Source organism: Lynx canadensis, chromosome E2 (assembly GCF_007474595.2).
Source record: "Lynx canadensis isolate LIC74 chromosome E2, mLynCan4.pri.v2, whole genome shotgun sequence".
NCBI classification, from domain to species: domain Eukaryota; kingdom Metazoa; phylum Chordata; class Mammalia; order Carnivora; family Felidae; genus Lynx; species Lynx canadensis.
The window spans coordinates 50,190,066-50,217,535 of NC_044317.1; the positions used below are offsets into that span (position 1 = coordinate 50,190,066).

The 27,470-nt window shown below is 56.8% G+C and overlaps 1 protein-coding gene across 1 annotated transcript in view; it reads left to right on the forward strand.

The window, feature by feature from the left end:
- CLPTM1 (CLPTM1 regulator of GABA type A receptor forward trafficking) overlaps positions 1–23,117 on the forward strand; it is a 32,308-nt gene extending 9,191 nt beyond the window's left edge. Inside the window, exons 3-14 of the mRNA XM_030298602.1 lie at positions 8,004–8,127; positions 9,389–9,547; positions 11,500–11,617; positions 15,850–15,935; positions 16,783–16,903; positions 17,472–17,716; positions 18,436–18,529; positions 20,512–20,702; positions 20,950–21,045; positions 21,340–21,475; positions 22,064–22,231; positions 22,368–23,117. Coding sequence (XP_030154462.1) covers positions 8,004–8,127; positions 9,389–9,547; positions 11,500–11,617; positions 15,850–15,935; positions 16,783–16,903; positions 17,472–17,716; positions 18,436–18,529; positions 20,512–20,702; positions 20,950–21,045; positions 21,340–21,475; positions 22,064–22,231; positions 22,368–22,666 — 1,837 coding nt within the window. The 3' untranslated portion in view covers positions 22,667–23,117. The remainder of the gene's footprint in view (positions 1–8,003; positions 8,128–9,388; positions 9,548–11,499; positions 11,618–15,849; positions 15,936–16,782; positions 16,904–17,471; positions 17,717–18,435; positions 18,530–20,511; positions 20,703–20,949; positions 21,046–21,339; positions 21,476–22,063; positions 22,232–22,367) is intronic.
- Positions 23,118–27,470: the final 4,353 nt, after the last annotated feature.

Consider the following 27,470-nt stretch of genomic DNA (forward strand, 5'->3'; position numbering starts at 1 on the left):
GCCCTTCTCTGACTTACTTCGCTTAGTATTATAACCCATAGCTCCATGTCACTGCAAACGGCAAGATTTCGTTCTTTTTTATGTCTGGATACCAATCTGTTTACGTGTGTTTGTGTGTGTGTGTGTGTGTGTGTGTGTGTGTGTGTATCTCATCTTTATCCACTTACCTGTTAATGGACGTGTGGGCTGCTTCCCTAATTTGGCTAGTATAAACAATGCTGCTATGACATCGGGGTGCATGTATCCCCTTGAATTAACGTATTTGTATTTTGGGGGTATATACTCACTAGTGCAGTTCCTGGATCGTCGGGCAGTTCATACTGTTTTCCACAGTGGCTGTACCAGTTTGCATTCTCACCAGCAGCGCGCGAGGGTTCCTTTCGCCACATCCTTGCGTAGCAGAGTTGTTTAAAACAGTCCTCCCCTTGGCCAGTACGTCCTGATGGGGCTGTGGCCTGCCGCAAGGGAGCCTGGGAAATGTGATCTTTCTTCTGGGAAACCGAGCGCCCCGCGGAAAGCTGGGGTTCTGCTACTGGGGGGCGAAGGTGGTTGGGGTGGGTCAGCTGCTTGTCTCCTCCATGCCGTCGTCCTCGTTTTCCCCTCGAAACTCATTAGTAATACACGCTTCCTGTAGAAAGCAAATTCAAACAGTACAGATGCATAGAGAGAGGAAAGTCACACAGAAGTGTGTTAGGATTGGTGGCCGTCCTATAAACGCACACCTGCGGTTTGCCTGAGGTGACGCTATGTGAAGATGCTCATAGACAGTTGTTCAAAATAGAGGAAAATGGGGAACGGACTGCTTGTCCAAACCAGAGGCTCGGCTGCTGAAACGTGGAGGGGGGCAGGTCCCCTCCGACACCTCGGCCCCCCCGCCTCCCTGCCGTGTGCCTTCGCTGGCCGAAATACCCTCTCGTGCCTGAGTTTCCGTCTCAGAGGAGGGAATCCTGACAGTTCGCAGGTCATGACAGGGTGCCAGGAGGTCTGTGTCACCTGGAGACAGCGGGAGCTGGCACCCGCTCAGAATTGGCCAGGGTTGCTTTTGTTTCTGAGGGTTAAAAAACTGAGATAATATAAAGAGAAGCAGCTTAAAAAAAAAAAAAAAAAAAAAAAAGCAGCCCACCATCCCAGACAGTCACCAGTCACACTTGGGTGTGGGACACGCCTGCCTGCCTAGTGTCTTCCCAGGATGTCACCCAGGATGCGGAGAGGCTCTGCCGGAAGGAAATTCCCCACTGTTCCGCCCAGACACTTGGGCGCCATCCCTGACACGCACCCAAGCTCCTTCCACTGCGGCCTCTGTTCCCTCCATTCCTTCTCCGTTCCACTCTTCCCCACCGGGTCCAGTTAGGACCTAGAATTTTCTTCCGTATCATCTTCCTTATTGCGTGCTCCAAGCAGCTGTGAATAAAGATTATTTTTATCTTTCCCTTCACTTTTACATAAGAGTAGCCTATTTTCCCCAGTTCGGCACCTTGATTTTTTTCATTAACAACATATCTTAGAATCTTCCCACATCAGTGCATACGGCCGCTTCCCCTTCAGATAGACATTTTTTAATATGGTCATAGCTTAGGCTCATTTCCTTCCTTAGAACCAGGCAGCACCAAACGTTAGCCGGGGTGGGTGCCTGGAGACCATGTCGCCTGGAATTCTTTTTTTTTTTTTAATGTTTATTTATTTTTGAGAGAGAGAGAGAGAGAGAAACAGAGAGCAAGCAGGAGAGGGGCAGAGAGAGAGAGACAGGGAGACACAGAATCCCAAGCAGGTCCCAGGCTCCGAGCTGTCAGCACAGGGCCCAATGTGGGGCTTGAACTCCCGAACGGTGAGATCATGACCTGAGCCGAAGTCAGACGCTTGACCAGCTGAGCCACCCAGGTGCCCCTCAACTGGAATTCTTAAGGTGGGGTCCAGGGTTTGTTTTCAGGGGCCCGTGAATTCTTCAAAGCTTCGAGCAGATAGCATAAGAATGGACTTTTTTGGGGAGAGTGGAGTCCAGTTTTCGGCACGTCCCCACATGATGCCAGTGGTTACCTGGAGTAGGGGATGGGATGGGATGGGCACTGGATAGATGGATGGGGTGGAGAGTTTTCATTATTTGACTTTTCATGTATTTAACACTCTTCTGAACCCGTGAATGCAGGATACTGACGTGGGGTGGCAGAGAAGATTTACCGTCTCTTTTATTTGCTTACTCCAGTAGGCTGAAAAGCATCAGGTGAACGCCAGTCCCCTCCAGGCCTGTTGTTGTAGGGTAGGACTTCCTGGCCTGGGATGTGTGGATGGACGGGTGTGTCCACGAGCCGTCTGGGAGGACCCACAAAACTGTGGGTGTACAGGTACACACAGGTGCTGTTCAGGAGACGAGGGATCTGGAGTTATCCAAAAACGTCTGGTCCAGTCTACCTCCTTTTACACGTGGGGCTTCCTTCAGGAGCCCGGAGGAGGGGTGGGACTCCTGAGGCCACACTAAGCCAGGGCAGAGCTGCTGGTGGGCATCCCTGCTCCCACCCGCTCCCTCGGCGTAATTAACCAGAATGGGATCCTCTCTTGGAGGCGGAGCGTTCCCCAGAGATCGCCAGTTCCAGACCTTCCTCAGCCGTGTGCGTCAGGGACTTCTTGCGGAGGCAACAGATGGCTCAGCTGGGCCATCGCCCCTGAGACCCCAGACCCCAGGGCTCCATAGCTGCTACAGGCAAAGACAAGCCTCTCTGCCCAATCATGCCCTTCCGTGTGGTTTGGGGCCCACCCACACTAAGATTCCCTGGTAGTAGTTTTCCATTCCAAAGAGTTTTGTCTGCCTTTTTCCTATGATGAAACTAATAACATCTAACACTTTTAAAGTACTTACTGGCTGTGTATCAGGCTTCATTCTAGGTGACGTATATATATCATGGGTGTGTATGCATACGTACTTATAGACGGATACGGGTACAGAGCTGTATTCATGCATTTAATGCTTATAAACAACCCTACAAGGTAGGTAGTGTTTTTATCCCCATTTTAACTGTTGAGGAGACAGAGGCCTGGAGAGGTTAAGTCTTGCCTGAGGTCACACAGTTGGTAAGAGGCAGAGCTGGGCTTCAGGTCCGGGTATTGCAAACTAGAGGCTGAGCCCTTAACCTCTGCTATATTGCTTTTCATACCTGTAATTAATAAGTTCCTGTCTCATTTAATAATTACACAGCAGCAGGTGTCTGAGAGACCTGAATTAACACAAGTTTTTTTAGAAGTTGTTTATTTCTCTCTCATGTGCTATTCCAGACATAGGAAAACCAGGATTCTGTCATCTTCTGCAACCCAGATTCCTTCCTGCCTTTTTTCTACCGTCAATAGGTTTTGCCCCTTGTCTGCATGGCCCAAGATGGCTGCTGAAGATCCAGCCATCACATCCACATTCTAGGAGGGAAGCAGAAATCAAGGAGGCCTATTCTTTCTCTTTAAGGACACTCCTCCAAAGCCCAGCACAATACACGGTGTTTACATTTTATTGGCCAGGACTTCGCCTTCTCTCCATTTCTAGCTGTTAGCGAGGCTGGAATTGTAGTCTTTATTTAGGAGTTCTCTTTTTGAGACAAAAGGGGAAGACAGATATTGGGAAACATCTAGCAGTCTGCTACAATTTTATTTGGGGCTTTTCTTTTGTTCATTAAAAGACAAAAAAAGAGGAGCGCCTGGGTGGCTCAGTCGGTTAAGCGTTTGACTTCAGCTCAGGTCATGATCTCACGGTTCATGGGTTTGAGCCCCGCTTTGGCCTCTGTGCTGACAGGGCAGAGCCTGGAGCCTGCTTTGGATTCTGTGTCTCCCTCTCTCTCTGCCCCTCCCCTGCTCATGCTGTCTCTCTCTCAAAAATAAATAAACATTAAAAAAAAATTCAAAACAAAAAAATATTCAAAACAAAAAGCCTTAAGAAGAAAGTAAAAATCACCTAAGGATAACCATCAGTCATCATTACTCTATTGGTGGTGATCCTTTTACATGTTGATTCATATAAATGCTGGGGGTTTTTTGTTTGTTTGGTTTTTTTTTTTTTTTTTTTAATTTTTTTTTTTTTTCAACGTTTATTTATCTTTGGGACAGAGAGAGACAGAGCATGAACGGGGGAGGGGCAGAGAGAGAGGGAGACACAGAATCGGAAACAGGCTCCAGGCTCCGAGCCATCAGCCCAGAGCCCGACGCGGGGCTCGAACTCGCGGACCGCGAGATCGTGACCTGGCTGAAGTCGGACGCTTAACCGACTGCGCCACCCAGGCGCCCCTGTTTGGTTTTTTTAAGTAGGTTCTTCTCCCAACGTGGGGCTTGAACTCGCAACCCCCGAGATCAGGAGTCGCATACTCCACTGACTGAGCCAGCCAAGTGCCCCTGGTTTTTTTTATTTAGGATTTTTAAGGCAGTATTGTGTCTTGTGGCCTATTGTTTTTGTATACCTTCCCCCTACTCTCCCAAACCAGGAAATCCATTTGAAAGTCTGATGTGTGTCATTTCATACCTCTCTCTCTCTCTGTGGTTTTGGGTTTTTTTGTGTTTCGTTTCTTTGTTTGTTTTTTAAGTAATCTCTACACCCAATGTGGGGCTAGAACTCACAATCCTAAGATAAAGAGTTCCATGGTTTTCTGACCAAGCCAGGCAGGTGCCCCTTTAGAACTTTTTCATTTTCCCCAACTGAAACACTGTACCCATTAAACACTAACTCCCATTCCTTCCTCCTCCTCAGATTTGTTGTTTTTTTAACATGTTTATTATACAAAATTGGAGTCCTATTCTACATAACTTTCCTTCTTTTCCTTTCTTTCCATACTTGCCTCGCTCTTTTATCTAAACAAAAAATTTTTTTTAATGTTTATTTATTTGGGAAAGCACACACTTGCGTGAGCGGTGGAGGGGCAGAGAGAGAGGGAGAGAGAATCCAAGTAGGCTCTGTGCTGTCAGCACTGATCCCAACTTGGGGCTCGAACCCATGAACCGTGAGATCATGACCTGAGCTGAGATCGAGAGTCAGATGCTTAACCGACCGAGCCACCCAGGCTCCCCTCGCCTTTCTCTTTTAATAGTATGTCCTGGAAATACTGCGAAGTCAATGCGGATTCTAAGGCTGTGTAATACTGCGTTTATTCAGTTTTGTGAATTGAAAATAGGACGCCAGCGTATTTGTTTTCGTGTCATTTTGGTTTTGTTTCTGTTTTCTCTGTCGTGTTACTGAATATACGGTACTTCTGCCTCAAAGTAAACTCTGTCCTCCATGTGAGGCTCCAACTCATGACCCCGAGGTCAAGAGTCACATGCTGCCAGCATGGTACTTTGAAAGTTCTCTTGGGGCCCCTGGGTGGCTCAGTTGGTTAAGCGTCCGGCTTCGGCTCAGGTCGTGATCTCACAGTTTATGGGTTCGAGCTCTGCGTCCGGCTCTGGGCTGACAGCTCAGAGCCTGGAGCTTGCTTGGGATTCTGTGTCTCCCTGTCTCGCTGCCCCTCCCCTGCTCATGCTCTCTCTGTCTCTCAAAAATAAACATTAAAAAAATAAAGCTCTCTTGATACAAATTTTGAGGTTTTTTTTTTTTTTTTTTAATGTTTTTTGACCGTTTATTATTGAGAGACAGAGAGGTAGACCCTGAGCAGCGGAGGGGCAGAGAGAGAGAGGGAGACACAGAATCCGAAGCAGGCTCCAGGCTCCGAGCTGTCAGCACAGAGTCCAACGTGGGGCTCGAACTCACAAACCGCGAGATCACGACCTGAGCCGAAGTCGGATGCTTAATCGACTGAGCCACCCAGGTGCCCTCAGATTTTGAGGGTTTTTGTAACAGATTCTGCAACATCAGAGTTAAGTTGTTGTGAGCATCTCAGAATTATTTGTAGGAATAATTTCAGACCTAGGATGAACATATTTTCTCCAGGAGGACATGCTGTCCATCCACTGGCTGCTGGGGGCATCAACCATCCGAGGTCTCTCTGCACCAGGTGATTCCTGAGGAGGGCTCGGCCTCACCTGCCTCCTGGGTCCTGGGTGCGGGGCCCTGTGGGGTCTTAGTTTCTCATGTGGTAGGTCTCTGGTTACCCGGTGTGGGTCTCGGCTAGCATTTCTGTTACCCACCAGAATACCTGGCAAGTGTCCTCAGATATAAAAAGAAGCTTCTGGTAGTGTTTCATTTCTCTTGTTTCCAGTCTTCCCTTCAGTTTTTGCCTGGTAAATCTATAGTCTTGTTCATTCTTCAGTGTTTTTTTGTTTTTAATTTAATTTTTTTTTTAATTTTTTTTTTTCAACGTTTATTTATTTTTGGGACAGAGAGAGACAGAGCATGAACGGGGGAGGGGCAGAGAGAGAGGGAGACACAGAATCGGAAACAGGCTCCAGGCTCCGAGCTGTCAGCCCAGAGCCTGACGCGGGGCTCGAACTCCCGGACCGCGAGATCATGACCTGGCTGAAGTCGGACGCTTAACCGACTGCGCCACCCAGGCGCCCCTAATTTTGTTTTTTTTTAATTTGCATCCAAATTAGTTAGCATATAGTGCAACAATGATTTCAGGAGTAGGTTCCTTAGTGCCCCTTACCCATTTAGCCCATACTCCCTCCCACAACCCCTCCAGGAACCCTCTGTTCTCCATATTTAAGAGTCTCTTATGTTTTGTCCCCCTCCCTGTTTTTATGTTATTTTTGTTTCCCTTCCCTTGTGTTCATCTGTTTTGTCTCGTATGAGTGAAGTCATATGATGTTTGTCTTTCTCTGACTAATTTCACTTAGCATGTTACCCTCCAGTTCCATCCACGTAGTTGCAAATGGCAAGATTTCATTCTTTTGGATTGCCGAGTAATACTCCACTGTATATCTAGACCACATCTTCTTTATCCATTCATCCATCGATGGACATTTGGGCTCTGTCCATACTTTGGCTATTGTTGATAGTGCTGCTATAGACATGGGGGCGCATGTGTTCCTTCAAAACAGCGCACCTGGGGGCACCTGGGTGGCTCGGTCGGTTGAGTGTCCGACTTCGGCTCAGGTCATGATCTCACAGCTCGTGAGTTCAAGCCCTGCGTCGGGCTCTGTGCTGACAGCTCAGGGCCTGGAGCCTGTTTCGGATTCTGTGTCTCCCTCTCTCTCTGCCCCTAACCCACTTGCATTCTGTCTCTGTCTCTCTCAAAAATAAACATTAAAAAAAAACACACACACACACAAAAAAAACAGCACACCTGTATCCCTTGGATATATTCTTCAGTGCTTTTAAGAAAATATTTACAGGGGCTACGTCAGGCGGTGGAGATTGTAACTCTTGATCTCGGAGTCGTGGGTTCAAGCCCCACGTTGGGTGCAGAGATTATTTAAATGAATAAATAATTAAAACTTAAAAAAAAAAGATAGTATGTATTTCCATATATTCGTACATAAACTTGATAAAAAAAAAACATACATAAGAGAACCACGGGCAGAATATATCTTTGCTACATCAAGATACATAATTATGTATAGAAAACCAGCATTGATATGTTCTTAGTATATTAATTTTTACTAATCTTTTCCAAGTTGTTTCCAACCGCAGTGTTGGCCTGAATCGCCTAGCCCAACATTACTAAAACTTGGGACTAACCTTTGACTCATTGTCTGCTTCTCAAGTACTTCAGTTGACTTGAAGTTCTAAAATGTGGCTCTCAAAGGTGCCGTGCCTCCAAAATGCTGAGGTTCTAGATTCTTAGGGTCCTCTCACTTTGGGGTCCCAGGGGCCTGGCGTGTTAGGTTTCCTAGGTCTGAGGTTAGAAGGTCCAAGCCCTCGCAGCCCCGCGGCCATCAGGGCCTTTTGGGAAACATGGGCAGCACCCCAGATACGGCCTCTGGGGGCATCTTGTCTTCCCAGCAGCCCAGGGGCTGCCTTCTCAGGGGCCCTCCCTGCTCCCTGCTCCGTCACCTGCCCCGGGTCAGGCCCTACCTAGCCCGTGCTGAGTCTGAAGGAGGTCAGGCAGACCCACGTTGCAAAGAAGAGGCTTGGGACTCACCACCTGTCCTGCTTGCCTCCTCAGGATCTTCATCATCTGGGTCATCAGCAGCTGGTTCCGCCGAGGGCCGGCCCCTCAGGACCAGGCGGGCCCCGGAGGAGCCCCACGCGTCGCCAGCCGCAACCTGTTCCCCAAAGACACTTTAATGGTAACCACCGGCTGGGAGGCCAGACTCGGGAGATGACGGTGTGGGGGAGGGTGTGAGGGAGCGGCTTGAGCAGTTGGGACAGACAGGTCCCTGGTCACTGGTGTCTGGGCTTGAGGAGCTCCGGGTCCATTCTCAGCCCATGAGACCTGTGTCAATCTAGCAACACGCTTAAGGAAAGAGTAAATTCTGGTTTTGTGGGGAAGAGAGACATCAGAGGTTTCATGCAGTTGTTTGCAAATGCTTTTAACAGGGCCTGTACGTATTTCAAAAGTCTGCTTAGGTTTCAGAATTGCGAAGAGAGGTGTGCAGGGGATGAGTTGGAAAGAAACGGGAGGGAGAGAGCAAGGAGCCCGGCAGAGGGGGACGAGGGACACGCGTCCTGCAGGATCCCGAGTGGCTGGGGTTCGGGAGCACCCGCAGCCAGTGCTCAGACCCTGGTAACCCAGACTCCTCCCGCCTTTGCGCTTCTCCGCAGCTCTGGGATCCCCGACTACACAGAGTTATGGTTAGCGGGTGCCCGCTGCTCAGATGCGCTTTATCAGTGGGCCTCTGGGGCTCTGGACAAAGATGGCCATGGGGACTTGTGAAGGGAGGGCGCTCTCCGAGGCCTGGTTTCTCCACTTCCCTGGTGTTTTCAGGGACCAGCTAACCCTCTTGCCGCTCTGACTGTGCTTTATTCACAAGCCTGCAGAGCTCTGACCAAGAAGGCTGTAAGGGACTGAGAAGGGAGAAGATAATTCCGGAGACTTTGATCCCTTCTGACCCCAAATTCTACTTACTTACTTTTCTTTCTTTCTTTCTTTCTTCCTTTCTTTCTTTCTTCCTTTCTTCCTTTCTTTCTTTCTTCCTTTCTGTTTTCTTTTCTTTTCTTTTCTTTTTTCTTTTCTCTCTTCTCTTCTCTTCTCTTCTCTTCTCTTCTCTTCTCTCTTTTCTTTTCTTTTCTTTTCTTTCTTTCTTTCAAGAAGTGGGGCTCAAACTCACTCCCATCGCTGGCCGGCCAAGCCAGATAGGCGCTGCCCCCAGATTCTAAGTGGCAGGCTGTTTCTTGCTCATGGATGCCACAGGCTCGGACCAAGACAGACGTGGTGGCGGGGGAGGGTTGAGAAAAAACATTTATTCTAGCAGCTGCCGTTCTTCACCTGCCCCCTTTCCTCTCCCTCCGCAACACCGGGGGTATCGGTGTGCTGCCGGCTCTTTATCCCCCAGCCTTCAGAGGCTCGGCCGCAGCCCTGAGCCCCCTCCCCGCCCGCCCCCCCCACAGAACCTGCACGTGTACATCTCCGAGCACGAGCACTTTACAGACTTCAACGCCACGTCGGCGCTCTTCTGGGAGCAGCACGACCTCGTGTACGGCGACTGGACCAGCGGCGAGAACTCGGACGGCTGCTACGAGCACTTCGCCGAGCTCGACATCCCGCAGGTGGGGGCAGCTCCCGGTTTCTTCCGACTCCCGGTCCTGCCGCCAAGTGCAGGCTCCAGGCCGGGCGCCGCCCTCCGTTCTCACGCTGTGTGACCACAGGGAGGTCCCCGAGGTCTCTGGGCCTTCCTTGGCCTCCCCATCTGAAAAATGTGGGTGGGGTTGAAATTGGTCTGGGATCCTCCCAGCTACCTCTAGGGTAGAGAGAGAGCTTAGGTGACTTACAAGGTCAGACGGCTCGTGAGCGATTCGAGCTCAGGCCGTCTGGCTCTGGACTCCGGCAGCCGCAGGTCCGAATCTGTCTCCCTTGACGCTCAGGCTCGGGCAGCTGGCCTTCTCTGGACTTCTGCATCCAAGCCTGCCCGCTCTGAGTTGTCCCTCCCAGGGCTGGTTTGGTCACCACTGTGTCCCCAGCCCTGCACAGCGTGGGGCCGATACCTCAGCGAATACACGTGTCAGTGAAAGTAATGGATCGGTGGACCAGTGGGTGGGGACGTCTCTCTGGGGCTGCCCTGTCTTTCATTTCTCCCCAGCGGGTCTTCTCCTCAGCCCCTGGGTGGGGGGGGAGTGATGTCTGCTCTGGCTTGGTGCCTGGAAGTAGGGTGCGTGCACAGTCTTTCCGAGGCGGGTAGGGTAGCTTGCAGAGGAGTGGCTCGGCCGAGACCTCAGGCCCAGCCCCCGGCCCCGTCCTCGTCCTTGCCATGAGACCCCAGGAAGGCCGAGGGGGCCGCAGGTTGGGTGGTGAGAGCTGCTCCGCAGCGTCCAGTCTAACCCTCCTTCCCAGCTGCTTTGGGGTGGGGGGAGGTGGCTCGCTTGTGCCTGATTTTGAGTTACTACATGCATTTCCCACTCAGGGCCGCAGGGGAGGCACCGGGTTTGGTCAGGAGCCTTTGCCGGAGTTTCCACGGGAAGAGCAAGGCAGGCAAGGGAAACAGCTTAGGACTGGCTAGTTTGGTGGGCTCTGGGCTGGAGGGGTGGTCTCCAGCGGTGTGGACCTGGTGCTGGGTGATTCAGGGCAGCTTGGGGTATGAGATCGGGCAGATCAGGGGAGTGGGCAGGAGTGTGGGCTTGGATGGGCAGGTGAGTTGTTTGTCTCTAGGAATTAGTAGCCCTGGGAGGGGCGGCCTCTCCCCAGCCAGGGGAGACCCCCCCTCCCCAAGATGTTGAAACAATAAAAATACACAAAACATAATTAACACAGAGGTGGGCTTAAAAGGCAGGGAAGTGACGGGGACACGGTGTGGCCAAGTTAGTCCAAGCTCTGCTTGAGGAGCAGACGGGCCTCAGGCACATGACCACCGCCTTGGGTTTCCTCATCTGCGTCAGGTGGGAGTGAGAGTAGTCCCCTTCCTGGGGAGATCGTAGGTGACAGACAGGCACAGGCAGAGAAGGGGGGGACACAGACGGTGACAGAGCCACACGGGAGCCCACAGACTGGCTTCAGATCCGCTTATTCACCACATGTCACATAACCCTCCTCATGAGGCCCACTTGCCTCATCTGGAAAATGGGGCCAGTAACACCACCGCTGCGTCAGGTGTATGTGGGTTACTTACACACGCGTGACTTGGAGGTCACCAGTGCAAGTGCCCAGAGCCCGCTCTGTCAGTGCCTTGCTGCCGGACGGGTTGGAACTGCTGGTGTTTCTTGAGCTGCTGCCCCGTGCCCGAGTGGCCGCGCTGGGGGCTCTCGGGTCACTCTGGCGCTCTCGTAAGCTCAGGGATGGCCGTCTGCGTCGTGCAGCCGGGCACTGAGGCCCCACCAGGTGGAACCTAGGGTCACACAGCCAGGGTGCATTCGAGGCGGGGCTCGGACCTGAGCGTGTCTGACATCAGTGGCTTGCTCGCGGGCGCCTGGCCACGCCGGCCCGCGCCAGCACTCCGGAGCAGGGACCTGGAGTCGGGTGCCGAGAGGGGCCTCAGCCCTTCCTTTTCCCCTGTTGGTCTGCCTTGCAGAGCGTCCAGCAGAACGGTTCCATCTACATCCACGTCTACTTCACCAAGAGCGGCTTCCACCCGGACCCCCGGCAGAAGGCCCTGTACCGCCGGCTCGCCACCGTCCACATGTCACGGAGTAAGCACCCCCACCGTGCGGCAGACCCCCCAACGCCAGGCCCACAAGGGCAGGCAGGAACCCCAGCCGGGGGGGGGGAGGGGTGGGCGGCTGGGGTGGGCAGGCCAGCTCCAACCGGGAGCTGACGGGGGAGGAGTCAGAGAGCAGGTAGGGAAAGGGACTTTTGAAAGTCGGGACGGGCTTCCTAGAAGGGGAGGGCAGGGGGAGGGCGGGGCTGGCTTGTGCCCGCTGCCAGGCCTGGTGGGAGCGGACGTTCCAGAATGGTCTGTGAGGGAGCAACAAAGAGTAAGCAGGCTGAAGCCGGGAGGACACTTGGGGCTCATCTCCTGTGTGGCGTCTGTAACCGCGCAAACGGGTCTTGCACAAACGCACCGCCCTTCGGGGGTCCTGTGGGGTGGTGCCTGGCTCCCAGGGTGTTGTCGGGTGAGTGTGCTGTGAGGGCCACGCGGCTGGATGAGGCACCCCCCTCCCCGTCCTCATTCTGGCCGGCCAGCCGTCTGGCGCTGGCTGTTCACCAGAAGAATCCCGACTCTGGATAAAACCCAGGGACTCCGAGTGACCCCGACAAGTCCTGGGGGAGGGCCGGCCACTTGGGACTTCCGACGTAGTCTGACCAGGGTTTTTCTCTGCCCGGGGCTTCATCTTAAACTTCAACTCTTCTTGCGCATACGCGGTTTAAAATCCAAATAATTCAAGAGGGCGCAAGTCCTGTCTCCCTTCACCTCTCCCCCTTCCCCGCGCTTCCCACCCCACAGCCAACTGCTTTCAAGCTCTGGTAGCTGCTCTCCGGCTACTTGCTTAACCTCCACAGTTCCCGATTAACCGGGTGATGCCGCGGTTTCTTGGTTTTTCAGTTTTAGACGTTTTTCTTCACTTCCTGCTCTGGAAGAGAAAACCCTAATACAGGAATAAGATTTTGATTACGTTAATATTCAGTGGCGTGGCTTGTTGGCATCCGAGCCACATGGTGAGCACAGTTATTTTTCCCTTCCGGTCCAACTTCTCGTTTTGCACGAGCTTGATCGTGGTTGGCGTCTTTTTGCTCCCACTTTGTGTGTTTGTCCTGGAGTCCACCGTGTCCTGATTGGCCGCCCGGTAGGACTCTCTCACCGTACTTGGGCTTCAGCAGATCTAGAAACTCCATGGCTCCCTCAGGAAGTTCCCGTTCCCTTCTTGTGAGTCTCGTGTGCCCACCTTGCTTTTTGAGTTCAGATCCCTCCGGCTGTTTTTGTGTGGGGCAGTGATAGATGTACGTCTCCTCGTGCGGGTTAGGTCTTTGCTAATTTTGGAGGGTATAAAAATATCCCAGAGGACGATCTGATTTTTTCATTATCACCTGTACTGGGCAAAACAAAAGGTCGATGACCCTGTCTCAGTCTCCAGAACTGATTGGCGGAAGTCCCCTCGTGTGTGCCGAGCTCTGCCGTGTGCGTGTGTCTGTGGAACATGATGTGTGGCATCCGCTAGCGGGATCTGGTGCAGGCAGAGGCAAGCGGAGGGAGCGTGGCTTGCGTGGGTAGACTCCACAGGTGTGGCCCTGGGAGTGGGATCTGTTGGGAGCTCCGGGTTAGATGTGCCGGACACCTCAGAGGCTGCCTTGAATGTGGCCCAGGAGGGGGGCGGCTCACCCGCCTCTCATTTGCCCCCGACCGACGCCAGTGTTATTTTCTGGGGTTTTGCCTCTTGGTGAAACATGATCCGTATTAATACGCGGCTAAGGTCATGTTTGTGGTCAGCGTGACACGTGTTGGCGTGGTCTGCAAAACAGCGTCTGTAGCCCATGGACCTGAAAAGCCCACTAGGACCCTTCAGGCCTCCCTTCCCGGCCTCGCAGCTAGAACCCCTTGGAGCAGGGTCTTGGAGGGACTCGAGCTGGTCCCACGTCAAGTCCGGGGGGAAGAATGGGAGTGTGGGATCAGAGAAGTCCCCTCTGTCTCTGTCCCCAGAGGGCCAGTAGTTAGGGCACAGAGGAGGATGGTGTCATAGAGCTAACAGCAGCCACAGAAGTCCTTTACGTTTTCTAGTGGCCACTTAGTGTTAGCAATAGTTTTATTGAGGTCAACACGTTGTCATTTCAGTGTGGAATCAATGGGGAAAATTGGTGAGGTATCTTCGTCTTTGCCTTAAGTTTGTTTGTTTTTGTTTGTTTTGTTTTGTTTTGATGTTTTTATTCTTGAGAGAGAGACAGAGCTCGAACAGAGGAGGGGCAGAGAGAGAGGGAGACACAGAATCCGAAGCAGGCTCCAGGCTCTGAGCCGTTAGCACAGAGTCCGATGTGGGGCTCGAATTCATGAACCGTGAGACCTTGAGCCAAAGTTGGACACTCAACCGACTGAGCCACCCAGGCACCCCCCGCCTTACCTTTTGAAGTCTAGTGTGTGTGATGCACTCACAGCAGATCTCGGTCTGCTCCTGTGGCCACTGATTATACTGGCTGGTGCCGTTCTGGGAGCTGTAACTGCGAGAAAAGGGGACTCTTGTCCCCCACGGAAGGCAGGCCCATCTCATGTTATAGGCCATTTTGCATGCCACCAAATCATAAAATGCCACCTGAGCCGAAGCCACTCTCCTTCTGGGGCCAGGCCGGATACGGCTCCTCCCTTCCCTGGACAGCCTCTCCCTGGAACAGGAGCAGGGCACGTCCGCCTGGAAGGTTCCCTCCAGGATGCCCACCCTCGGGTGTTTCCTGCGAGGCAAGGTCTCCAATGAATGGACGTGGGAGGAGTGGTGGGTGATGTTGACGCCGACAGGGAGAGCAGCAGGCTCTGGCCTGAAACCAAAAGCCAATTCCCAGAAGCCTTTTCACACTTGAGCTCATCCATAGAGTCCAAGAGTCCCGAGCCCTGGTTCCGAGTCGGTGAGAGGGATCTGGGCCCTGTGGCTGGTGCTAATGTGACGGGCAGGGACCCTGTAGGGCAGGGAGCCACTTCCCAGCGGTTCTGCCAAGAAGGGGTGGGGCTTCGAACCCCATTCTCCGGAGGAGGGACTGAAGCCCAAGGAAGCAATGTAGCTCACGGAGGTCCCTCGGGGAGCCGGAGCCGGGATGTGACCCCAGAGCCCCCGCTCTTGGCCCGCTCCCTTTTGCATTTCCCCCTCTCTCCCCGGCCCTCGGGCAGGAGGGAGTCCTGGGAGGGGCGGGTTGCCGTCGTGCTCCCACGAGGAAGAGCTGAAGAGTACAGGGCCAGGGCGGAGGAGGGGAGACGGAGCTCAGGCGGGCACCGGCGTCCTCTTCCTGGCAAGTCTTGGCAGTCTTCCGGGCAGGGTGGCAGGGAGCCCGTAGCCAACCTGGCCTCTGCAAGGGGAAGTGAGGTCCACTGCCGGCTGGGGATTCACAGCCCCTCAGTATCTCTCACATTGGTGGCTCCGGGCCTTCTCCAGAACTGTCCACAGCCCCCCTGTTTGTGTCTCTGGGTTCTACTAGTTGTCAGTCCTGGGGTTGGCAGACCGGATGAGGCAGCGGACGAGCCAGCCGACGGGGAGGTGAACTTGGGGCCGGGGCAAAAAGTGGTGGAGGAGACAGAAGTGGCAAGGAGGGCGGCTGGACGGCCTCCTGCAGTGGGGTGGGCAGGGAAGCCTGTGGAAGGGGAGCATGTCACCAGGGACCTGAAGGGTACAGAGGAGCCAGGCGGGAAGGTTCCGACCACGGCGGATGCGTGCCAGGGAGATGGAGCGGCACCTCGGAAGGCCCGGGGTTGGCGGGTGCAAGGAGAGAGGAGTGAGGCGGGCGAAGGCGGGAGGTCGGTGCGGCCGTGGTGAGCGTGGCAGGCGCCCTGCTCCAGGAGCGGGAGCCTTCGGAGGCTCTGGAACAGCTGCACGTGAGCTGATCCTTGGTTCAAAAGGATCGCTGCCTTGTGGAGAGAAGGTTATGGGGGCAGGAGCGGGCCACCAGGGGGCCGGGAGGAGAGGGTGGCCCGCGGGTGGGAGGAGTGGTTGGATGCGAGGCACGTGCTGGGTGGGGGGCGGCCCCGGGGCGGCCGATGGAACGGACCGAGCAGATTCTGGAGAAGGGCCCCTCCAGGGCTTTGCCTGGGGCAGTATGGCAGATGTTGGCTTCGCTGTGAAGTTGGGGGATTGGGCGGCAGGGTTTGAGAGGGCAGTTGCGGCTCTCGGCCACTGTTCTTGCCCGCTGCGGGCTGGAGGCCAGCGCGCGGCTGTTGGTGGGCAGAGGTCCGGTGTCCGGCGCCGGCGGGTCTCATGTCCCCCCTCTTTCCTCGCCCCCCCACCCCCAACAGTGATCAACAAATACAAGCGCCGGCGATTTCAGAAAACCAAGAACCTGTTGACGGGAGAGACAGAAGCTGATCCAGAAATGATCAAGGTAAACGCGAGCACAGCTGTCGGATCTTGGGGGAGCACCTGGCCTTTCACAGCCCAGCAGCTGGCGTCCGCGGGTTCCCCTGTGGCACTCCCACTGAGCCGCCGTGGGGGCTTGCTTGGGCCACCTCGCCTCTCTGTGCCTCAGTTTCCTCTCTGGAAACCGGGTAAGGAGTCGGAGCTACCTCTCAGGCTGGGGAGGACTCCGGGCAAGCATACAGCAGTCAGCACCTACGGAGCAAGCGTTCTGCCCGCTGAACACGCGCGTACTTAGACGCTTCTCACCAGCCCCGCCGGGAGGGTCCTGTCACTGTTCCCATGTTCAGACCAGGAAACTTGCCAGGGGTGTCACAGTCAGGACCCGGCAGGGCCCGGATTCACACCCAAGCAGCCAGGCCCCAGGGCTCAGACTCACCCTGGCACAGAGTAGGCACCTGATGATGTGACTCTAGCAGGAATACTCCCTGGCAGGCTGGGGTGCTGGGGTGTTAACCCGTGATGGGCACCAAGACCTTCCTTTCTCTACAAGCTGGTCCCTGGTGAGAGGGATGGTCCCCAAGCCCGGAGGCTGCATGTGGGTCCCACATCCGTGCTGTCACAAGGCCAGGCTTTGCAGCCTGAGACATGACCCCATCCACGACCTCAGGCCTGGGTCTCCTGCTCTGTTAGGTAGTTGGGGGGATTCTGTAAAGGCTGGCATGGGGACCGTCTGGGGTGAGCCTTTGGCCAGTGGTCACCGTGATGGTTATTGTTCTGCTGTCTCAAATGTCATGGGAGCCCTCAGGAGAAAGCAGACAGGTGTCTCCGAGGCCCCCCCTCTCCCAACCCTGCCTCACTCTGTCTCCCCTCAGAGGGCCGAGGACTATGGGCCCGTGGAGGTGATCTCCCACTGGCACCCCAACATCACCATCAACATCGTGGACGACCACACGCCGTGGGTGAAGGGCAGCGTGCCTCCTCCTCTGGACCAGTGTGAGCCCCCACCCGCCTTGGGCCCTTGCCCGGGCTGTTTCCTTGTCTTTCCACCCCCACTCCCTGAGAGTTTTGGTCCCCACTACCCCCAGCACTCCCCTTTATCTTCTCTCCTTCCTGTACCTTCTGGTGACCCCGGCACTGACCACCCGCATGCATGGCAAAACCAGTCCCCTGGCAAGTCTCACCTGGCTCATGAGCTGTTGGACCCAACGTCTGAGGTTGGGACAGCATCGCCTAAAAACCCAGATTTCTGACTTCTTTCAAAGCCGATATGTTGGAATCATGGATGGGGCAGCCGTGGGCTGGAGCCGAGCCCTAGCTGTCCTCTTCCGGCGGGGCCCGCCTGGCTCTTTCTGCCCTGTTCCCTCCGCTGAGGTCAGGCAGTCCCTTGGCCCCTTGTGGTATAGCCAGAAAGCGTCCCCTGTCAGAAGGGCCCCGTCAGATCCCTGCAGGCCCCTGGATGTGCCGCCTTCGTTCTTGGAGGTGCGAGGGCTCTCCCCAGCCTCTTGGGTGCCGGTGGCCTCCAGCCCGGGCTAAGAGGCGCCCCTGCCCCACGTGCCCGCAGATGTGAAGTTTGACGCCGTGAGTGGTGACTACTACCCCATCATCTACTTCAACGACTACTGGAACCTGCAGAAGGACTACTACCCCATCAACGAGAGCCTGGCCAGCCTGCCGCTCCGCGTGTCCTTCTGCCCGCTGTCGCTCTGGCGCTGGCAGCTCTATGCCGCCCAGAGCACCAAGTCGCCCTGGAACTTCCTGGGGGACGAGCTGTATGAGCAGTCGGACGAGGAGCAGGACTCAGTGAAGGTGACAGGGGACAGGGGGCTTTCCAGCACCTTCCCGGGCAGCGAGAGGGGAAGGGGGAGGGGAGGTGGCAGCCTGAGGACCTCCGGCCCGAGCTGCCTGCCCAGCTCCACAGTCTCCTGGGCCCCCTCCTGCGGCAGGCCCCGGCTGGCTGGGGGGTCCTGTCTCCGAGGCTCCTGTGGACCTTCTTGTCACAGCCTTTATGTCAGCTTGGTTGGGCCTTCTGGGTCTGGACCTGCGTTCCCCTCCCCCCCTCCCCACCACCACGGCCTGTCCCCTTGACCCTGAGCTCCGACTCCATGTCTCTTCTCCCCCTTACTGTGTCCTTGAACGTCTGTTGTTCCCACCTTTCTTCCTGGCCTTTCCGTGACCAGGAGACTCAGTGGTGCCTCCCTGGGCTTGTCTCTGGTGTGGAGTTTCCAGTCCTCACCCCAGCTGTCCCTTCATGTGTTTTGGTCACTCTGCTTCTCTCCCCATTACTGTCTCTCCACCCCCCTCGCCTCCCGTCTGTAAAGCACTTGCCCGCCTCTCCGTGCCCCCCTGCCCGTCCTGACCCACTCTCCTGCTGGCCAGTGTGCTCTCTCTGCCCCGGGGCAGCCCCCCGGGCTCCCGTCTTCTGGGGCCCAGGGGAAGGGGAGTGGGGCTGGCTAACGAACATGCCGCAGCGGTCACCCCTGGGCAAGGGCGCAACGGTGCTCACCGGCATCTCCCCCCACCCCTAGGTTGCCCTCCTAGAGACCAACCCCTACCTGCTGGCGCTCACCATCATCGTGTCCATCGTCCACAGTGTCTTTGAGTTCCTGGCCTTCAAGAACGGTAGGGTTGGGACCCTGGGGCCGATGAGAGGCCACAGGGGCTGGGGATAGGAGGGTGTGCGGTGGGGGCTAGGGTCTGCCCCCTTCCTTCCCTCCTTCCCCATAGGTTCGCCCTCTACGTGGGGTCTCTCAGCCCCACTCTTCAGAGGCCTGAGGAGCTGGGGAGGGTAATGGCCCCAAAACTCCCAGCCCAGAAACTCCCATCCAGCGGGTGTGGCACCGGGGAAGGAGCTGGCCTGCTGTGCCGGCAGAAGCCAGGATGGCACCACCAGGAAGCGGGGCTGGGGAACTCCAGGGCTGGGAACAGGGAAGCCCCAGGGCTACTCCCGCTGCCCTGCACAGCAGCTCTTTGGTGGGAGAGGCCCCTCAAGGCTGCGCGGATGGGGACCACCTGGGTGGGGAGGCAGCAGCCCTGTCCCCAGAAGGCCCCTAGGTTCCGAAGGCCAACAGTGCTGATGGCCAGCATTTCAGGGGGGCACTGGCCAGGTGCCGGGCACCGTTCTTAGTGCCCTCACTAGGTACTTGCCGAGTCCCCATGACCCCAGCCCCACGGGGAAGCCTGTCGTTACCTCTGTGCTTAGGGGTGAGGAAGTGGACGCTCAGGGAGGTTAGGTAACTTGCCCGTAGTCACACAGCTCCCACGTGGCAGAGCCAGGATTTGGACCCGGGCGGAGGCTCCATCACCCAGTCTCATCCTCTAAGCCCCGTGGGCCACTGCTTCCTTCCCCGGAGAGCTGCAGGCGGGGGGGCGGGGGGCCTCCCGCTCTACAGCTTGCGCAAGCAGCAGTACTAACGGGCACTAGCATTCTTAAGACGGTACTGCCGTGGTTGAGAGTTACCTTCTAGAAGTTTCTACCATCCAAATGGGATAGTAGGTGGTGGCGACCACTGGTAGCTGTGCCATATGGAGCACTCGCTGTGCCTGGGCACGCCGTGGCTCCCAGACTTCCTGCTGACTGCCGGCTGGGTCGCCTAGGGTCCCTCTTCCTCCTGAGAGATGAAGGCACAGAGGGCATGGTCACTCGCCTGAGGTCACTCAGCAGGGGGATGGGCCCCGGGGGCCTTTACTCGTGCTCGTTGCCTCCCTGGTCTGAGGTGGGACTCAGATCCACCCGCCTCCAACAGACCCTGTCTCCGTACCCTTTTTTCCCGGTCAGGACTGGGGGGTTCTGTGGGTGTCCCCGCGTCTGGTGCGGGGGCAGGGCGAGCATGCTGGAGCCCTGGAACCAGAATCAGAGCAGGGTGGACAGCCTTGCACACTGATGCAGAGCCAGCCCTGTGTGAGCCTGGGCCTGGCCTCGCTCCTGTGAGGCAGGCACTGGGGCGGTCGGCTTCCTGTGGCTGCAGGTGGGGACACTGCCATCACCCGCTTTGGCCCACGGGAGGCCAGGGCTCAGGGAGGGGCTGGCCTAGCCTTGTGGGTGGGGTCCGCCAGGGGCACTAGAAGGAGCTGTTGGGAGGCCAGTGCCCAGTCCTCGCCTATGCCCCAGGCGTGTCTGAGGCCCTCCAGGGTTTCGGGGCGGTGGGCTGGAGGAGCTGGTCTTGAAGTGCGTGTCCCAGAGCGTCATGCCCAGGGGAGAGAGCATGGCACCGGGGGGACAGCCTGGGGCTGGTGTCATGCAGACCTGGCTTCCGTCCACATTCCACCAGGCCGGGCTGTGTGGCCCGAGGAATGTGGCTTCCCTGGCCAGCCTCGGCACCTGACGCGTGGCAGTGCACGCCGTCAGACTGCGCCCTGGGGGTGGGGGCGGGGGCGGGGGCGGGGGGTGGGGTTCCACCGTAAGGACCGCAGTCGTCCTTCCTGCCTGCCTGCCGCTCTGGCACGAGACTCTTCACGGGAGCGGAGGGTAGTGTGCGCCACTGCCCGTGACAGACCCAGCGCCACTGTGGCGCGTTGGGGGTCTGAGGACGGGGCCTGAAGGAGCTGCAGGAGGGGCTCGGGGGCTCCGCACCCTCTCAGCTTCCCCCCCGCCTCCCGTGCAGATATCCAGTTTTGGAACAGCCGGCAGTCTCTGGAGGGCCTGTCCGTGCGCTCCGTCTTCTTCGGCGTTTTCCAGTCTTTCGTGGTCCTTCTCTACATCCTGGACAACGAGACCAATTTCGTGGTCCAGGTCAGCGTCTTCATCGGGGTCCTCATCGACCTCTGGAAGATCACCAAGGTCATGGACGTCCGGGTAAGGCCGGGCTGCTGTGCTGTTCTGGGGGCCACCGGGACTTGGAATGGCGGTCGTCTGCGCCAGCCAGACCCTGGAGCTGGCCCCTGGGGGTTTCCCAGTGCCTGTTGCACTCCCAGGACCAAGGGGATTTTCACACCAGGGGATTTTTTGGGTCACACGTGGGACAGGGGAACTGGGAAAGTGAGGAAGGGTGGGGGTGGGAGCCAGCGTGGCAGCCGACCACGGCCTCCCTCCCCGTCTGCAGCTGGACCGGGAGCACAAGGTGGCAGGACTCTTCCCCCGCCCAACCTTCAAAGACAAGTCCACGTACATCGAGTCCTCTACCAAAGTGTATGATGATGTGAGTGTCCTCCACGGTGGGCCCCGGGGAGGGTCTCCAAGCACCCACATGCCCTTGGGGGGCCCAGGAGATGGGCAGTGGGTGGGGGGCTAGGGCATCTGCCCGCCCACTGGCGGGGCCCTTCTTTATGGCCTGCGTCACACCCTCCGGTGTTCCGCGCCTGCCGTGTATACTTCCTGTGCGAGTCCACGGTTCCCGGGGCCACCTGGAAATTCCCCTGGCCCGGCCTGCCGGACCGGGTGTGGGTGGGTGAGGGTGGGGAGCCGGGTGCCAGTCCTGCCCCGCGCCCCGCAGATGGCGTTCCGGTACCTGTCGTGGATCCTCTTTCCGCTCCTGGGCTGCTACGCGGTCTATAGCCTCCTGTACCTGGAGCACAAGGGCTGGTACTCCTGGGTGCTCAGCATGCTCTACGGCTTCCTGCTGACCTTCGGTGAGCCGGCCTCCCGGGGCGCCCGCCGCAGACGCTCCCAGGCCCCACGCCGGGCCCTGCTGGTGCCCAGCGGTGGTCCAGGAGGCCCGGCCCTGCCCTCCTGATGCTCACGGCCCGATGCGGGAGGGACTCCTCCCCAGACAGGGACAGCCCTGGGTGGGCAGGGGTGGCGCGTGAGGAGCCTTGAAGGGGGTGAGGGGAGCCTGGTCCAACGTGGGGGTCAGCGAGGACTTTCCGGAGGCCACGCACGGCATGTTTCGGTATGTCCTTGTCCTCAGGGGCCCCTTCAGAGTCAACAAGCAGACGGGCGAGTTACAGCGGGTGCCGCGAAGGGGTCGAAGTAAAGGGGTTTGGGGAAACCTCTCGGGGCATGATGTGTAAACTGAGGCCTGCAAGCTGCCCGGGGTGGGGCGAGGGAGCTGTGGTGAGATGTGCCTGGGCGCGGGAGTGGTGAGGGGCCGGCGGGGGTGGGGGGGTGGTGGTGCTGGAGCGGAGTGCGGAGGGCGAGACCGGCAAGGCGGCCAGAGAGGTCGGGGGTCAGGACGCCCCTTCCTCTGCTCACGGGCGTCCCTTTCCCCGTCACTGCAGGCTTCATCACCATGACACCCCAGCTCTTCATCAACTACAAGCTCAAGTCTGTGGCCCACCTGCCCTGGCGCATGCTCACCTACAAGGCCCTCAACACCTTCATTGACGACCTGTTTGCCTTTGTCATCAAGATGCCCGTCATGTATCGGATCGGCTGCCTGCGGGACGGTGAGGTCCAGCGGGCGGGCGGGAGGGCCGGCGCGGGAGGCCGCCGCCAGACCCGGGCACAGGCAGGGCCCTGGTCTGAGGGGTGCCACGGCCGCCCCCTCACGCTGCCCCCCCCCCCCCCCCCCCCCCCCGCCAGATGTGGTCTTCTTCATCTACCTCTACCAACGGTGGATCTACCGCGTCGACCCCACGCGGGTGAACGAGTTTGGCATGAGTGGCGAGGCCCCGACAGCAGCCGCCCCCGTGGCCGAGGCCCCGACAGCAGCAGGGGCCCTCCCACCCCCACCCGCCCCGGCCCCTGCCACAGCCACCACCGCCGCCGCCAGGGAGGAGGCCTCCACGCCCCCGCCCACCAAGCCCACCCAGGGGGCCAGCTCTGCCACCGAGCCCCAGGAAGCCCCTCCAAAGCCAGCAGAGGACAAGAAAAGGGATTAGCCGCCCCTGGTCCTCCTCTTCCGCTCCGGCTCCTGGTGACCACCACCCCCGCGGCCCCGGCCCCCTCGCCTCCCCTCCTTGTCGCCCTTTCCCTGGACAGATGGGGCCAGGGTGGCAGGAGGTCCCCGCGGGCCAGAGCCCAGCGTGTGTTGCGGGGGCCGGGGCAGGCCGGGGCACGTTGTTTGTGGAGGCGCCGTCTGTCCGTGTGTCCCTCTGTGTTTCTAGCCATCTCGCCCTGCCAGCCCAGCACCGTTGGGAATCATGGTGAAGCCGACGTGGCGCTGCCGAGGGGGGTGCCCAGGCGGGGGGGCGGCTGGGGCCCCTCTGCGGGATGCCTGCGGCCATCCATCATCTTGTCCCTTGTCCCCCCGCCATGCCCCTCCTCCCAGACCGCCACCCTTTAACACAGTCTGGATTTAATAAATTCATATGGGTGTTTAACTTAAACTCAGCCATCCCCCCTCGTGCCTGCCTTCCTCTGCCACCTCGGAGGGCAGCTTCGCCGGGGTGCGGGTGTCTCTCCTGGGTCTGCAAGGGAGACCTGCGGAGTGCAGGACGGAGTAGAGTGGGAGACAGTGACCCCCCGTGACCAGGCCCTTTCTCCCCCTCCTCCCCCTCCCGGCAGCCCTCCAGGGGCTTCCGTAACTGTCCCCATTTCACAGACGGGAAGCTGTTTGCTGTGACCTTATTGCACCTGCGTTCTCGCCCACGAGGCTGCATCTGGCTGTGCCCCCTCCCCTGATGCTCTCCTGGCCTCGTGCTGCCAGGCGGGGCAGCAGCACAGGCCCACCCCATGAGTCAACTCCCCATCAGGCTTCCTTGTTGAGTAGTCCCCGCACCCTAGACACACAGCCTCCCGTCTCTGGGCCTCTCAGCTCTCCCTGCCAGGGTCACGGTAGGGGTACGGGGGTGACTCCTTACTCAGGGTGGTGTGCCTGGCTGTCGTGCTCTGTAGCTGTGGAGGTGACATCTGCCCCCGGGACCCAGCCAACACGTCTTCCCAGCTGTCTGGGCTGGGACTGTCTATCCACTGTAGAGACATGGACTCTATATGTCTCTGGATGTCCCTTCCCTCCGAACTGTTGGGACCTCACATTTCCAGATTTACTGTTTTGGGGGGTGGCCGCATCAACACAGGGAGAGGACGCCCAGGGCCACACAGGGCTCCACTGCCGACCTCCTGCAGAGCCGGGCAGGGAATCCATGAGGTCCTGGGAAACGTTGGCACACGCAGGGCCCCGCATGCACACACGTGGGCAGCGGGCCCCTCCTCCCCTCAGGCAGCCCCACGGACCCACAACACTCCCTTCCCTGCCCTGCATCATCCCAGGGTTGCCAGTGCCCCGGGAGAAAGCCCGGACTCCTCTGTGGGGCTTCTGTCCCACGATTCTAGGAACCAAGGAGGCTCTCAGGCCCCCTGGACTCACTAGCCCCCCGCAGGCACACGCCCAAGCCTTTGGCAAGGCCCACCAGCCGTACCCCCCACACTCGGAAGTCCCACCTCTTCACTCCCACTGAGACCACCTGGTCCAAGCTGTTCCCCGTCTGTCCCTGCCCCTCCCGTCCACTCTCCACTCAGCAGCCAGAGGGTTTTCTAAGGCGCAGACTTGACCCTGCCTGTCCCCTGTTCAGAACCTACTGTGGTTCCCAGTATGCTGGGGAGAAGAGTCCAGGCCCCTAATAAACGAGACCTTGAGGGGATGGGAGGGACTTCACCCCCACAGCCTCATCTCACCTTTTTTTTTTTTTTTTTTAAGATTTTCAAGTAATCTCTATGCCCAATGTGCTTGAACTCACAACCCCGAGATCAAGAGCTGCACGCTCCACCCACCGACGGAGCCAGCCAGGCGCCCCTCATCACCCTTGCTTTAACTTGCCATGATCTCTTATCTTCTGGCTCTAGACCCTGCTCTTCCCTTCCCTGGGACGTGCCCTGAGGCACACAACTCATTATCTTACCCTAGGCGTCCCCCACATTGCAGTTCCAGTATCTCTTCCTCCAGGAAGTCCTCCCTGACTACCTGATCCGGGACCCCCAGCTCCCTAATCTCTCGCCCCAGCCCTGCCCACTATGAGTCATCCCTGTCTAGGGACAGGTTATTCTCCACTGGACTGAGCCTTGTGAGCACAGAGCCAGAGCTGTCTCAGTCACTGCTCTGTCCTCTGGGAATGTTGGCTGAGCACACGTTTGTACAGTCTCTCACAGACAGGTACACATCCAGAAGTGTGGACCTTGGCGGGGCCTGCATTAACACACCGGTGGAGAGACTGACATGCAGTCAGTCCACAGATTTTTCCCGAGCACCTCCCCTGCACCTTGCACTGAGCGGGGATGGGGGTGGGGGTTCTGCTTACACAGCAGAGACCAAGATAGCCCCAAGCCTGCCCTCAGGGTGCTCAGAGCCCAGTAGAAGCCCCGAATGCTGGGGATTTCTGGCCTGTGCTTTTAGTTATCCACCCAATTAAACAGTTACGAGGCCAGATGTTTGCAAGGGACGGTGGGGGGGGGGGGGACCAACTGGGCTCCTGGTCCTATTATAGGAGCCGCTATTAGATGTTCCTTATCAGGAGCCAAACTCTAGCCTGAGGTTTGTATGCGGTTCGCTTCATCTGTTAAATTTAATGTTACTCAACGTCCCCATCGCTTTACAGGCCACATTTAACTCTTGCTTCCTCTACTTCTCTAGTGGTCACCCCAGCCTCCTTGTTCCTTGAACATGCCATGCACGTGCCCACCTCAGGGTCTTTGCGTTTGCTGTTTCCTGCGTCTCGAACACTTCTCTACGTAGCCACAAAGAGTCTTCACCGTTTCGACTCTGTTCAGACGTCATCTCAGACCTTCCCTGAACTTCCTAACTCAAACAGCACCCTCCAAAGTCAATCTATACATCCTGCTTTATTCTGTAATGCTGTGATCGCCACCAGATACACGTTTGCTTATCTGCTTTATTTTTATTTTTTATTTTAGAGAGCGAGAGCATGAACAGGGGAGAGGGACAGAGGGAGAGCAGAGAGAGAGAGAAAGAGAGAATGAGAATCTTTAAAAAAAAATTTTTTTTTTAATGTTTATTTTTGACAGAGAGAGAGAGAGACAGAGCAGGAGCGGGGGAGGGGCAGAGAGAGGGAGACACAATCTGAAGCAGGCTCCAGGCTCCGAGCTGTCAGCACAGAGCCCGACGCGGGGCTCGAACTCACAGACTGCGAGATCGTGACCTGAGCCGAAGTCGGACGCTCAACCGACTGGGCCACCCAGGCACCCCGAGAGAGAATAAGAATCTTAAGCAGGCTCCGCCCGACACAGGGCTCGATCCCAGGCCCTTGGGATCATAACCTGAGCCAAAATCAAGAGTCGGCTGCTGAACTGACTGAGCCCCCCAGGTGCCCTGCTTATCTATTTTTCCATCTGTCCTCCCCCACCTTCGGTTTCAGTTCCATGGTGGCAGGGGTTTTATTTGTCGTCTTTCTCACTCTGTCCTCAGCTGTTGGGACAGTGCCTAGCACATACAGAGCTATAGTGTCAACTATTTTTAGTATCTTATTAATCCTGACAACCATCCTATTATAAGACCCATTTTACAGATGGGGAAACCAAGGCTGAGAGACGAAGTCAGTTGCCTGAGGCCACACAGCTGGTAAGTGGGAGACCTACGATTTGAACCCCAACAGCCTGATTCTGGACCCTCGAATCATAACCTCTCTTGCAATGCTCTTGTCAAATGCAGGCTACAGCCTCCAGGCGAAAACCAGCTTTTTCCAGTTTTTGCGTGATTCTTACATTTTTGAGTGGTTGGAAGAAAAAAATCTCAAAAATATTTCGTTTCACATGAGAGTTCTACAAAGCCCAAGTTTCAACGCCCATAAAATAATGTTTTATTGGGACATGGCCGTGCTCATTGTTTCTGTGCTGTCTTTGACTGCTTTTTTGTGGAAAAGGTTTGCTTGATATTTTGCTCCAGGGCAACACTTGGGCTTCAGCTATCTGCATCACCTGAAGGCCCGAGGGCCACACTTTGAGACTGCTGCTGTACCCTATTCTGCTCTCCACGAGGAGGCACCGGGCCTGGCATGGTGAGTGCTGTGACCCGGTGCCCGGTGCAGGCCCTGGCACACAGCAGGTGCTCAGTAAGTGTATGTAAAATGAATCAATGAGTCCACATGGGTCACGGAGAGAAGGGGTGAAAATTTGACACGAGTGGGCACAGGATGCTAAACCCTGGCAAATTAGGACCTAATGGTCAACCGGTCATTCTCAGGGACAAACAGGGAAGGCCTAGGAATGTGACCTAACCAAATAGCTGCCCCTCTTTGAGCCTCAGGCTCCTGCTCTGCAATAATGGTAATTTGATCACATGCCTCTGAGGCTGGTGCAAGCTGTGAGATATAAGGCCCCAGGTAAGCCCTTTGCTCAGGGGTCAGCTTAACATGTACACTGGGGTCTCGGCGGTCACCGTGCCCCCAATGAGTTGCTGAGCCCTCGAGGTGAAAGTGTTCTGGGCCATTGGGAAACTTGAAGGGGTAATGGGGGAAGAATAAAACATCCATCCATGCACTAAACATTTAATGGACACCCACTGTGTTCCGAGGGATGTTCTAGGCGCTAGGGTTAGAGCAAGGAACAAGACAGACAAATCCTAAAACCGGCATTCTAGCTTTAAACGTTTAAGTACCTTCAGTCCCAGTTCACCCTTGAAGAAACTGAGGCATAGAGAGGCTGCGGAGGTTTTCGTAAAGATCATTATTACCAATGGCAGCTGGAGCCCTGGCAACCTCCCGATCCCGAAGCTTCCCTTACAGAGAAATAGCA